The 13,793-nt window shown below is 43.2% G+C and overlaps 2 protein-coding genes across 2 annotated transcripts; one reads left to right on the top strand and one right to left on the bottom strand.

Annotated features, from left to right (window-relative positions):
- The first annotated feature begins 2,424 nt into the window (after positions 1-2,424).
- On the top strand, positions 2,425-6,630 carry LOC105047431 (chaperone protein ClpB1). Its single transcript, XM_073259040.1, is given in 8 exon segments — positions 2,425-2,903; positions 2,905-3,826; positions 4,197-4,378; positions 4,514-4,798; positions 4,884-5,224; positions 5,309-5,588; positions 5,686-5,883; positions 5,982-6,630. Coding segments are annotated over 8 exon segments (2,748 nt in total). The 5' UTR covers positions 2,425-2,666; the 3' UTR covers positions 6,285-6,630.
- An 834-nt stretch (positions 6,631-7,464) lies between these two features.
- LOC105047448 (carotenoid cleavage dioxygenase 8 homolog B, chloroplastic) lies at positions 7,465-12,466 on the bottom strand. Its single transcript, XM_010926372.4, has 6 exons — positions 12,115-12,466; positions 10,223-10,966; positions 9,923-10,116; positions 8,684-8,873; positions 8,484-8,586; positions 7,465-8,358 (listed from the first exon to the last, which is right to left on the bottom strand). Exons 1-6 carry the CDS (start codon positions 12,409-12,411, stop codon positions 8,207-8,209), a joined length of 1,680 nt encoding a protein of 559 aa, XP_010924674.2. The 5' UTR covers positions 12,412-12,466; the 3' UTR covers positions 7,465-8,206.
- Positions 12,467-13,793: the final 1,327 nt, after the last annotated feature.

The following is a 13,793-nucleotide window of genomic DNA, read 5'->3' as shown; positions in this document are numbered from 1 at the left end:
TCAGACAAAAATCCTAGAATAAGCAAATCTAGATCCACATGAATTTTAATTAGATAACTTGAAAGAGATATGTAGCAAGTTCAGGTTCAGTGTTTTGAATAGTTTGGTAGGTTGGTTTGTTGCTGTGTATATATCTACTTGCATCATCCTATTTGAATCTTTTGTGTCTTCTAAACTGTCTCACTAGTTCATGCCATTGTATTAACGGAACTGAGTTAGATCATAGATCCAGCAAACGTTTTCCCTTTTGCTTGCAGGAAGGGAAAAGCGGTTTCTTACTAACACTATTCAAGAGAAGGTATCTAATTGAATCATCGGATGACCTAACATTTGGTATATTAAGTTTTCTCAATTCATTATAAATTGATGTATGATGCACACTAATCAATCCATAAATATATTTATTCATCATATACTATTCATACAAATAAAAAAAAAAAACAAATCAGGTCATCATGAATCACAACCATCCATCAGAATAACATATTCAGGTTAATTAACTTCTTGCGAGGCAAATTTATGGCAACATGCAAATCAACCTTGTGATCACAAAAAAGGGAGAATGGATTCGGAGGGCTGTTTGATGCAATATTACTATACTTACGTCTTTGATTATTGAACTCTACATGCTCCTCGTTATCTTAGCATCCAAGAATCGGTTATTGAACTCCCTTATTTTAGCGCGCGCGCGCTCTCTCTCCTCTCTCTCTTTCCATAAGCATGCATGTATGCATGGGTTGCTTCGATTTAATCTGAATTTATTTTTTAAGAAACTTGAATCGGAGGCAAAATGAATCTTTTAATTCAAATTTTTCTTAAATTGTCACCCAATCAGATTTGAAAAAAATAGTGATATAAATCGAAGATATTTGTTGAAATTGGATTGACAAATTTTTTTTTTTTTTATGGTATATACGGACTATTTTATCTAAATAATATTAAATTTAAAAATATAAAAATAATATTTTTTAAAATATTTATTAAAATATTATCTAAAATGTGCTTACCGCCATAATTTATGTCATGTGGAAGATAAAACTAGCAACTAGTAAGTCATCATATAATAGAGTGATTTTATAAGTCGTCCTATCGTATAGCAACTTATAGAGTCGCTCTTTGATAGAGCGACTTTATGATAAAAGGAGCAGAGAAATGGAGAAGGATTGGATCGTGGGGGCTTGTAGATAGAAAAAACACAAAATCGCTCTATCATGGAGTCACTTTATAAGTCGCTCTATGATATGATGATTTATAGAGTCCACCTCACTCTCCACATAGAGTGAATGGTGATGAGCCGGCACATAAAATCATTCTTTATTTTGGATACTCTTTGGATAAGGCAAATGCTATGGTACTTCTTTATAATATTTTATTATAAAGGGTACTATAGAAATTTTTTTTTCTTCTTTCTTCTCTGCGCTGTGGTCACATTCCCGCCCTCGACACCATTGGTCCTCCTCCCTCCATCCGCAAACCCCGAACCGCCCCTCTCCCTCCACGGTGCCCCCTTGCATGCAAGCCCGAACCCCACGTGCCTGTGGGTTCTCCGCCTGCAGCCAACCCCCTGACACCCATAGCTCATCCGCCCTCGGCCACCCGCGAGTCATCCGCCCCCCACCTTGCCTACGATCATCCCTCGTGCCCCCTGGCCACCAACAACTTGTTCGTCATCCACCCACGCACGGTCTCTCCCCCCGATGGTCTTCCCTCCTGCTCGTACTGCCGCCCCCCACCCTCCTTTGGCGATCGCACCGCCTCCCCTTCTTACTTCTTCCCTGCCGCAGCCCCTCCTCCCTCGTGCTCATGCTGTCATCAACCTCCCCACTCCCACCCTCCGACTCCGATCCGTAGCTTCTTCTTTATACGCTCCAACACACCGGTGACGGCCCACGATCTTCCCCCTCCTGGCCGGCCGGCCATAGCTTTTTTGTGATCTTTTTTTCTCTCGACCTCCGATGCAACACCTATCCCAAGACAGAGAACTGTTTTGAAAAAATTTATTGTATAAATAAATTTTAATTTTTAAAATAATTACGACATTGATCATGTACAGAAATATTTATTTATTTTAAATTTAAATTATTTATATTTAATTTGATAATTTAAAATAAATAAAAAATAAAAATATTAAAACACCTCTGGAGCACCGTAGCTAAATTCATTTGGATAAATATTTTGAGTAGGACATTAATTTTATAATTTTTTTAATTAATTATTTAAATAAAATTTTGGACATGTGCCCCTACATCACCCCAAAAGCTGCGATTGGATGATGCAAAACACCCCCCACTCTCCTGAGTCCCGAGGGCCACCCCCACGAACCCGCGCTAAAACGGAACAAATCAATCGCATCTAATATAACTACCACTGCACGTGGCACCATCACATGATCACAATGAAGGACCGCCGCACCAAGAAGTGCCCTCCCGTCTTCCGAGGCCCAGAACTCTCTCGCCTTCTAATGCACTCTGAAGAACCTTCCAGTGTCCTAAACCGTCTTTCCTTTCCAGATGCATGGCGAACCTTCTCCCTCCTTTATACGCCCTCTCTTCCCCTTCCTCCGCTCAACAAAAGAAGAAGAAGAATACTAACACAGCTATTCCTGACCCGGATCTCAGAGCAAAGAAAACTTACCATCGCTAGCAGTCCATTATTCTTTCGAAGCCATGAATCCGGATAAGTTCACCCACAAGACCAACGAGGCGATCGTCGCCGCCCACGAGCTCGCCATCAACAACGGCCACGCCCAGATCACCCCCCTCCACCTCGCCGTCGCCCTCATCGGCGACCCCGCCGGCCTCTTCCGGCAGGCCATCTCCAACGCGTCCGGCGGTGCCGGCGACTCCACCGTCGCCTCGGTAGAGAACGTCTTCAACCGAGCCCTCAAGAAGATCCCCTCCCAACACCCCGCTGCCGGATGAGGTCCCGGCCTCCACCTCGCTCATCAAGGTCATCCGCCGCGCCCAGTCCTCCAAGAAGTCTCGCGGCGACACCCACCTTGCCGTCGACCAGCTCATTCTCGGCCTCCTCGAGGATTCCCAGATCTCCGACTGCCTCAAGGAGGCTGGCATCAGCACCGCCCGTGTACGCTCCGAGGTCGAAAAGATGCGGGGCAAGGAGGGCAAGAAGGTGGAGAGCGCCTCTGGCGACACCAACTTTCAGGCGCTGAAGACCTACGGCCGCGATTTGGTCGAACAGGCGGGGAAGCTTGACCCGGTGATCGGTCGGGACGAGGAGATACGCCGCGTAATCCGGATTCTCTCGCGCCGGACCAAGAACAACCCCGTCCTCATCGGCGAGCCCGGCGTCGGCAAGACGGCTGTCGTGGAGGGCCTCGCCCAGAGGATTGTGAGGGGTGACGTCCCAAGTAACCTACTAGATGTTCGAGTCGTGGCTCTTGACATGGGCGCCCTCGTTGCGGGCGCCAAGTATCGGGGTGAATTCGAGGAGCGAGTCAAGGCTGTGCTCAAGGAGGTTGAGGAGGCTGAAGGCAAGGTCATCCTCTTCATTGATGAGATTCACCTCGTGCTTGGTGCTGGACGCACTGAGGGCTCCATGGATGCTGCGAATCTATTCAAGCCGATGCTTGCTAGGGGGCAGCTTCGGTGCATTGGAGCGACGACTCTGGAGGAGCATAGGAAGTACGTGGAGAAAGATGCCGCCTTTGAACGAAGGTTCCAGCAAGTCTATGTGGCTGAGCCAAGTGTGGCGGACACCATCAGCATACTTCGAGGGTTGAAGGAGAAGTATGAGGGGCACCATGGTGTTCGGATTCAGGACCGGGCTCTTGTGGTCGCCGCCCAGCTTTCTGCCCGATATATTACTGGTAAGCTGAGTATTTCTTCTAGTTTATGGCATTGCAACAAATTAGTCTTTCTGTATAATATATCAAAGTCGTTCTCATTATGACTTCGATTTTGAGGATCAACAACCCCCCCCCCCCCACAAATTCTAGTCCTTTTTTGTCTTCTAGATATAGTATTCTGGTGTTGCAAAAATGTAATCTTTCAAATTCATTGGAAGCAGAATTATTCTCATCGTGAATTTAGTTGGAAGGATCGTTTTCTTCTGCTGGTTTTTCTGCCTTCTAGTCTCGCTTAAGATTTGCAAAAATTTAGTCTTTTGAATGCATAAGAGTTCGATTATGGTGGCTATGACTTTGGTTTTGAAGATTGCTTTCTCATTGCTCTGTGAAGGCCGACACCTGCCTGATAAGGCCATTGATTTGGTTGATGAGGCTTGTGCTAATGTGAGGGTGCAGCTTGATAGCCAACCAGAGGAAATTGATAACTTGGAAAGGAAGAGAATTCAATTGGAAGTCGAATTGCATGCGCTTGAGAAGGAGAAGGATAAAGCAAGCAAAGCCAGGCTGTTAGAGGTGGGTGATTCTTTCTACAGAGCTAATTCTATTGTTAACTCTGCATACTTTTTTTCTGCCTCTCTCGAGATATGTCTGTTTAGATGGTATTGATAAGTCCCCTAACAAGGTGGATGTGTTGATGGCTAACTTCAGGTTAGGAAGGAACTGGATGATCTGAGGGATAAGCTGCAACCACTGATGATGAAGTACAGGAAGGAGAAGGAAAGAATTGATGAGATTCGAAGATTGAAGCAACGCCGTGAGGAGCTTCTCTTTTCTCTGCAGGAGGCAGAGCGGAGAATGGATTTGGCCCGTGTTGCGGACATACGATATGGAGCCTTGCAAGAGATTGATGCAGCTATTGCAAAGCTTGAAGGGGATACTGGTGAGAACTTGATGTTAACCGAAACAGTTGGGCCGAACAAATTGCAGAGGTACGTGTATCGAGATTACATTGATGGCTCTGAAATGAGAGTACTCATGGTATTTTTGTATTGTTTGCTAACTATGAGTTATGGTTCAGGTTGTGAGCCGATGGACTGGCATTCCAGTAACCAGGCTGGGCCAAAATGAGAAGGAAAGGCTGATTGGCCTTGCAGAGAGGTTGCACAAGAGAGTTGTTGGCCAGGACCAAGCAGTTGATGCGGTGGCAGAGGCTGTATTGAGGTCAAGGGCTGGTCTAGGTCGCCCACAGCAACCGACAGGCTCCTTCCTCTTCTTAGGTCCCACTGGTGTTGGTAAAACAGAGCTTGCCAAAGCTCTGGCCGAGCAACTCTTTGATGATGAGAACCTCCTGATTCGCATTGATATGTCGGAGTACATGGAGCGGCATTCGGTTGCCAGGCTCATTGGTGCACCCCCAGGGTATTTTTTTTTTTTTTTTTTTTTTTTTAAATGTCTTCATTATCGTTGTTACTATAATTCGATATTGACATTGTGGATTTTCAGATATGTTGGTCATGAGGAGGGTGGACAGCTGACAGAGGCTGCCCGGAGGAGGCCATACAGTGTCGTCTTGTTCGATGAGGTGGAGAAGGCACATGTTGCTGTGTTCAATACCCTTCTTCAGGTCCTTGATGATGGTAGATTAACTGATGGCCAAGGACGGACTGTCGACTTCACCAACACAGTCATTATCATGACCTCAAATCTTGGAGCAGAGCACCTTCTTGCAGGAATGGTGGGCCAGTCTTCGATGCAGATTGCCCGAGAAAGAGTCATGCTTGAGGTTCGCAATTGAGTCATCCTGATTCCTGTTTGAGCTGTGATGCTTGATATTGATTTCAATGCTAATGCTTGAGAGATTGTTTGACCATCTTTTGCAGGTGAAGAGACATTTCAGGCCTGAGCTGCTGAATCGGTTAGATGAGATAGTGATCTTTGACCCCCTATCACATGAGCAACTTAGGAAGGTTGCCAGGCTTCAGATGAGGGATGTTGCTGTCCGTCTTGCGGAAAGGGGCATTGCTCTAGCTGTATCAGATGCTGCTTTGGATGTTGTTCTAGCTGAATCATACGATCCGGTAAATAGGCATTTCAATTCTTTCATCCATTGACTTTTAGATGCTGTTTTATAGGGGAATCGGGTAACTGATGGTTTGTGGTGTCTTTGGCTTTTCAGGTATATGGTGCCAGACCGATCAGGAGATGGCTAGAGAAGAGAGTGGTGACCCAACTGTCCAAGATGCTCATACAAGAAGAGATTGATGAGAACTCCACTGTGTACATTGATGCAGCTGTGGGGAAGAAAGAGCTGACGTATAGGGTGGAGAAAAATGGTGGGCTTGTGAATGCTGCTACGGGGCAGAAGTCTGACATCCTGATTGAAATCCCTCATGGGGTGGTCAGGAGTGATGCAGCCCAGGCAGTGAAGAAGATGAAAATAATGGCTGATGAGGAGGATGTTGACATGGGGGACGAGTAGGTGCGAGCTATGTGGATGTGAATGGTGTCCTGGTTTTTTGAGTGTCTTAGAGACGGACCTAATGGTTTTTGTTTTTTCGTTGTGCGCTGTGACTGTCTTGAGAGTCTGGTTCTTGATCAAACCGGACAGAAGAGGTTTTGTCCCCTCATGATAAACCTCTTTGCTTTGTGATGACAAGTCGAGGTAAGAAGTAGCACGTTTTGTTTGCGTATAGTTTGGAAAGAAAATTCTGTACGCTTACCAGCGTGTCATCTTGTTTGTCTACATTGCCTGCTCGAGTTCCTTCTCATCATAGGGTTTAGATTTTTATTCATTTGGAGATTTTATAGCCCGCTTGTCTCTTTAATTTCTTGGTCTTGTAAGCTTGTTCATTTATGAGCTGTACCGTGAATAGAACAGGTTACACTGGAGAGATCTTCAGACTTTGCTGAAGAAAGGTTAATGGGTTTTATGGAGCGATTTTGGCCTGGAACTTCCTGGATTGTGCTAACTATCGGCTATCGGCTATCGGCATGTCTAATCTTGTATTTGGCAAGAAATTGACATTGTGCAAACCGTATAGCAGCCTGGACCGGAGACTGACCTTGTCATCCGTTTTCTTTTCACGAAGCGGCTGCCTCATGGTTGAACCTGTGCAAATATGCTCGTCGGTCCAAGAAGTGTCTTAAGTTTTCAGGGAGGGAAACTTGGTTCCTGTTGGCGGCAAATGACGTTATCAAGCTATTGGATAATTGGAGTGAGACGGGTGTTTTAAAACATGAGCGGAAAACGTCAGGTGAATAGTTTAGAAGCTGAGCTGACACATTTATTCTGTTTTTGCGAGATACATGACGGAATGGTACTCTTTATCATCTCTAGCAAAATGACGAGCGATTAAAATACAAAGTTGGTTTCCTATAGTTTTATTTGATGTCCATCATAACCTTGCTATTTGAAAGTTCCCATTCAAGTGGACCGACAAGGAAGTATAAATGCCTGATCCTTCTCCTGGTAGGAGAGCTACAGCAGCGGGTCTATCTCAATGAAGTAGAGTTGAGGCATCTTTTATTCGAAAATTCTATCAAGTTGGAAGATGGCCAATGGAACGCTATTTGTTGAGACCACGTAGCTCTTTTACCAAATTTTCTTCCGTCTGATTGTATTCCTTATGAGAATGGATATATATATATATATATATTCCTTTTGTCATGTTATATATGTGGGAGCTGTGACGTTGTTTTTCCCTCAACTATAGAATCTGCTTACTTGTTTCAACCCCATTGGACCTTGCATCTTTTTAAGTATTCAATCTTCTACAAGCCAATGCTTCGGAACTTCCTCAATGTGCCCAATAAGTTTTACCAGCCAACGAACATTCTGCATGGGGGTCTTTCCCTCAATATCATACACACTAAACGCTACTCTGTATCTAGTGAAGGCCGGCGGTGACCTAGCCAATGATGCATGTGCCCTGCAATCAAACCATTGGGATTTTCTTTTGGGTTGATTATTTGAACAAATATTAATAAATTACTTTTTTTTTTTTTTGGAGTAAATGTTTCTCTAGTATTATCAAACTATTGAACAAGAAAAGGTATTTTTCTTTTATAACATAAGGAAAAATGATTGTGAAATTTTAATGCAGTTTATCTATGGCACCATAAACGATACTTTCTCCTTCATTGAGATACATCTGCAGATTACACATCTTACACATAAAAACAACTAACCCCTATATTAACTTCTATAATAATCAAGGTGTTCCAAAAAAAAACATTCTCCATAAAAGTGATCCCTCGACCATCATGAAGTAGTGCACGAGTAGAAGGCCTATAGTACAATACATGTTAGTTAATTCCTATTTACATGTTATATGAGCTTAATTACTAGGCTAACACCCCCCTATGAACCATCGTCTACGTAGATGCTTTGGTGACACCACATTATGAGGCATTCTTTGGAATCCAACACCCATGCAGTCCATAAGGAAGTCCATATGGGAATTTGGCACGTGCGATTTCCTCGAAGGTGGATCCATCGAGGACCAGTGCATAACCTTCCCCATTTTTAGCACTGACCATTGATATTGCCACACCTGTGAGTTGATCCAATCCTTGTTACTACCAGACTTTGGTGTAATTTTTTTCAGAAGCCAGTTGAATTAGCTAATAATAGGGTAATGAGTAACTACCGCAACTAGATGCATAACATTTAACTCACCATCATCCTCCACAGTAGCTCCAGGTCTGGCTACAAAAAAGGGCTCTGAAGGCACTCCACCCTCATCATGCCAGTTCTTGGCCTTCTTCTTCACCAAATCGATCTAAAATTAAACCCAGAATCAGCTAAGATTAGCCACATAACCAAGCATGACAAATTTTTTAACTGGGCCTTATTCGTGGTAAGACAAAAAAGCAAACCTTTGTGAGGGTGTTGGGAAAGTTGCACGGCCTTTGGGCACCACAGGCATAGGCGTATCTATACTTCTTGCCCAGATAAGCCTGGTTGATGCTGCACATGTCCATCCCCCTTCCGTGCTCATCTGGGTCCAGTGCTGCCTCCAGCTCCCCTACTGGGCTCCCATCCAAAGGTATCCGAAAACGGCCCACCCTGTTATTCCATTACAGCATATCTTTATATTAACATTATGATAAAGAAAAATAATCTCCTTTGTTCTTTTTTACTTTTTTTTTTTTTCTTGCCTAATCCAAACTATGACTATGTTTTTTGAAATAAGCAATGGCTGTTGTGGTGACCACAAATCATTACGAGTAGCGGTTTACTCAGTTGTCACATATGCTTGACCATAGAGCAATGTGTGTCATGTGGGTTGTGCAGCAAAATTTAATGTTTCAATGGATTACGATGTTCTAAGTGTTTTATATACCAAAATATCGTGGATCATAAGTGCTGGCAACTTGATCTTTTCTTATGACCCACTTGATGTGTGTAAAAAAGTGAGTTGCCTTGAGTATTATTAGTTTTGTAGTGACAAATGAGTTCTTGTCGTAACAAAATTATTGTGATATTGGAGAAAAATAATTTGTTATCTTTTTTGAGCAAATGATTGAAAATCACATTGCAATTATTTATTGAGCAAAATTCATATATTATATATATGGTTAATCCTTCTGCTTATTTCTGAAGAAGTATTGATATTAAAGTGTCACTTTTACACTTTATCGTGATAATTTTTAATGAAGTGGAATTACTATATAACTGCATTATATATAATAAAATAAGAACTATATAATGGTCACTATGGCATCAAAAAAAATTATTTTGAAGAAATTAAATAATTATATATATTCCTAGAAAATCCTCACAGACAATGCTAAAGAAATCGCAGGCGTGTCTTCGTATGCTAGCTTTCTCACACTAACTCAGGATTTTTGTGAGGGTTATACGTTATTTTAGGATCGTTCCATGAGTGAACCATGAGTAGATATATATACCTTCATACATATCCTTTTTCTTCTTACGACCGAAGAAATGTTTTATATAAAAAGGGTTAAGACGGCGGATGGCTAATTAGCTATACTCTCTCTCTCTCTCTCGATTATTATTATTATTATTATTTTGATAATTAGTCAGCAACTCTTGGAATGTTCTAGTTATTTATATAGAGAAGACGATGACTTAATCGCGTGGAAATATACCTAGCATCCGGCAGGACGTCTTGACCAGAGAATGACCTCAAATTCTGCAGGCGAAGCTTGTCAAGAATGGTGGTGTCGGCGTTGTGCTCGCAGCAGTCGGCAATGATGGACGTGACCCTACCCTCCTCATCCCTCTCCTCATATGCATTGATGAAATGGAACGTAACGTAGTGCGGCACCTCCACACTTGCCACCTAAAACATCAATTACCAAATCAAATCATTCCATTAGCATTAAACCGGACCTGTGGTCCACTAATCCAAGTCAACAAAATTAAAGGAGTCGGTCAGAAGTGCTCACAACTTTTCCACTAGCTTTACACATGACATGCACGTAGCTTCCGGATTCTGGGTGCCACTCGAACTTGTACAGCGGTGTGGGCTCGGCCCTGAGAAGATTTTGGGCGCAGTACCTCAGCGGCATCTCCGGCACCACTACGTAGTGCTCCGTCACCGGAAAAGAGTGCACCCACCCCGGCGCCGGGCCTCCCCGGCAGTTCACCCTGCCGATGACCTTCCTCTCGTTGGTCCCCGGCTCCATCCTCGCCACCGTGTACCCAGGCCTCACGAGGTCGGGCAGCAGAGTCAAGAACTCCGTCTCGGTCACGATGGGATGCGCCGAGTGGATCAAACCTCCCAAGTCGTCGGTGTACTCGAACTTCCCGATGGTCTCGAGCGTGTGGGGATCGATCTGGATGGAGCCCTTGATGGTCTCGGTGAGGCAGACGACCCGGCCGTCGGCGAGCTTGATGACCCCGGTGTTGGCGTTGTCGGTGAGGGAGGCGCCGGAGAAGAGGCTGGCGAGCTCGCCAACGTAGGAGAGGAAGCTGTCGGGTCTCGGGACTTCGGAGAATTCGCGGTAGCATACGCGCTTGTTCTTCATGGCAGCTTTGTATGCCTCCGACTGGATTTGGCGGTGACCGAAGAAGAGCCGACCGTGGTCGAAGTGGAGGCGGACGATGGTGGCGTAGCCATCGAAGAGGTGGCGGAAGTTGTAGTCTTCTATGTTCCAGAGTCCGGGCCCATTCCTTATGTACGTACCGTTCTGCATGGCATGGAGCCAATTTGGTTATATATATATAGCCTAAGAAATCCTGGTTTCATTATCTTTTCGCATAAGCGTAGTTTTAATGAAGAATCCTATGACTTTGCTAAATTCCAACCATGTTTCAGGGGTGTCTTTTGTTATTTGTATATATGAGCTGGAAAATTGTGTCATGGGCGGCCATCATTGGTGGTATCTGGTTGAAATAGACAAGAAATGGCCTCGGTTTGATTCCACGTCAGGTCTGCCAATATAAAAGAAAGAAATTTTGGAGGTTTCTATGTGAATTATATTCACATAATTTGGACATTATGGTTGGTGTATGGCACCTTGTCATCGTTTTGCTTAATGTCTTTTTGCAAAACTGTGGACTATGAACGCCGAATAAGTTGATTGCCAGCATGGTGCGGGCTATGGTGTTGCCCCTTTTTCTAATCTGATCTTTACCTAGATTATGTACCAAGGGAAACCAAGCTGGATGGTTTAGCTCCTACTTTTATGCCAGCTATTGGCTTGGAGTAAGGATTATCTTTATGAGAGATTAATTTAAATCATCTCAAGGTAACATTAATACTGTTCCAAGATAAATACAGCTCAGCAACAAAGGAATTTAAATGTTACAGGGTACTTCTTTATAAAATAGCTTCCTCCTTCCATATTTACTACTCAACTCCGCTGCGGTGCATGCGATAGACGGCTCCATGCTCCAATATTTAATGTCAAAGGCACTATTTTATTTTTGTAAACTATTGGTTAAGTCGGCATTAATTAGTGTCATTTATTAATGATGTAGTTTGCAATTAGGATGGGTATGTTAAACATGCCAACGTCTTGACTTGCCCATCCCTCTTATCTCCTTAATTTGCTGGCCCTTTTAGCGGAAGATGATGTCAAACTAGTGCAAGGGTCGTGCGACCAAGAAGGTATTGAATCGATTATCTCTTAGAGGGTGTGTCCGCCTCTAAACAGAAAATGATAGGTATGTAATTTTGTCCATTTATCTTATTACTTTTAGAGCTAAAAACTTCAACGTAGGTGTCAACAATCTGTCCAACTCAAGAAGTGGCATTAAAATGAACAAAATATAATTATCTAGTTTCTGAACCATAGAGATGATTGAAGAGGATCATGTTATATATATCTCATACCAGCCAAAGTGGGATCTCTCCCTCTACCACCAGCTCCCCTTCCCACCGCTCCCGCCGGATGCTGGTCCACGCCGCGAGCTTCCCATCACCATCACCTTCGGTCTCGACCGACTGCCATGGGACAGTGACTCGTGGCTCGGTTGCGACGCTCACCCTAAGGGATTCTAAATCTTTCCGTCGGCCCTTCGAAAGGATCGAACCAGCAAGTTTTGATGGACTGGACCTCTTCGACTCATACCAGGTGGAAGGGAAGATAGCAGTGGCTTGAAGAGCAGGAGAGAATAAAGCAGCAGCCATGGAGACTTGGGTGGTGCCCTGCTGTACCAAAAGGGATCGATGTAGAAGCGTAAAGTACAAGGATCTAGCTAGTATGCGTTTGAAGTAGAGGTTTGGAGATATATATATATAGATCCTTGGCCGTCATGGGAATCTTCTTTGGTAGAATTCTCGTTGCTAGAGGACGAGATCGTTTAAAACAAGTCATTGGAAGAAGTACCGACGGACCGGAGTTTTCCATGAACTGTTGTTAACCATTCATAGTAGACACGTCAGCTACCGATATGCCCTGAACCAAGTCAGAATTGGGCGCGGATCCTCTACGGTGCATCGCGCACAGATGGATGGCCGCTCACGAATCGTTTACAGATGTGAATCATGTGATGCACACCACATGCAGCTGTCTACCATATGATGGACAGTGCATGCGACGCACCATAGCGAGAATGGCAAAAAATTAATTAGATATAATATTACACATAGAAGATTCAGTTTTGAAGAATATTCTAATAGATAGTGCGAATATTGCAGTCAAAATCTTCATTAAAGTTATCATCGTGATCCTTAGGGCACCTGTGCATGTGGACACCGAAGTCAACGGATGTTAAGGGTTTCATTGACACAAAGGTCCATGACGTAAGGTGGGTTAGGTCTAGGACACCTGGATTAGATATCAACTTAGGCACGTGGATGCCATGTGTGTATCTTTAACAAGTAACAAAAAAATTGCTAGAGATGGCATCTTAATCTCTTGTAAAGCACATTGCCTATAAATTTTGTTGTTTTGATCATATAATACACACCTATAAATATAAACTGATTGCAGACAACTACTCTTTGCCAACTAGAATAGAGAAACATCAAGTCCTAGCTAGAAGATGCAACAGAGAATCAAACGTACGTGGTTCCCTGAGACTGACAAAACCATCAGATATGAACCCATACTATTTCTCATCATCCAACATTTTTCTTTTTTTTTTTTTTGCTAAATAGAGAAGCTGACGGATATATATTGTTTAGTCAAGCGCAAGTCGATAACAAAACTTCTAGGCTTAAATTTGAAGACATATCGTAAATATTGTAGACATATTAATTACTAATATAACTACGTTATGATCCTTGCAGGTAGCATGGAGCAACAACCTTGCCAATCTAGGCCAAGGATATTGAATCAAGTTGTTATACAATTTTGAAATATTATTGTATAGACCGATCTAATTTAAGGCTTAATTACAAAAATATAAATATCAAGCATATCAACCTTTGAAGCATTTATATGAATTTCAAAATCAATTTCTGGCACAGAATAGGTTTATCATGCCTGATCTAATTACACTATTTGCTTTCATGGTGGTATGGTAATTGACTCGTGAGACGTTTCAAATCAAAAAGCTTCGTAGGGA

This window comes from Elaeis guineensis, chromosome 6 (genome assembly GCF_000442705.2).
Source record: "Elaeis guineensis isolate ETL-2024a chromosome 6, EG11, whole genome shotgun sequence".
Taxonomy (NCBI): Eukaryota; Viridiplantae; Streptophyta; class Magnoliopsida; order Arecales; family Arecaceae; genus Elaeis; species Elaeis guineensis.
This window is presented reverse-complemented; position numbering and strand designations above follow the sequence as displayed.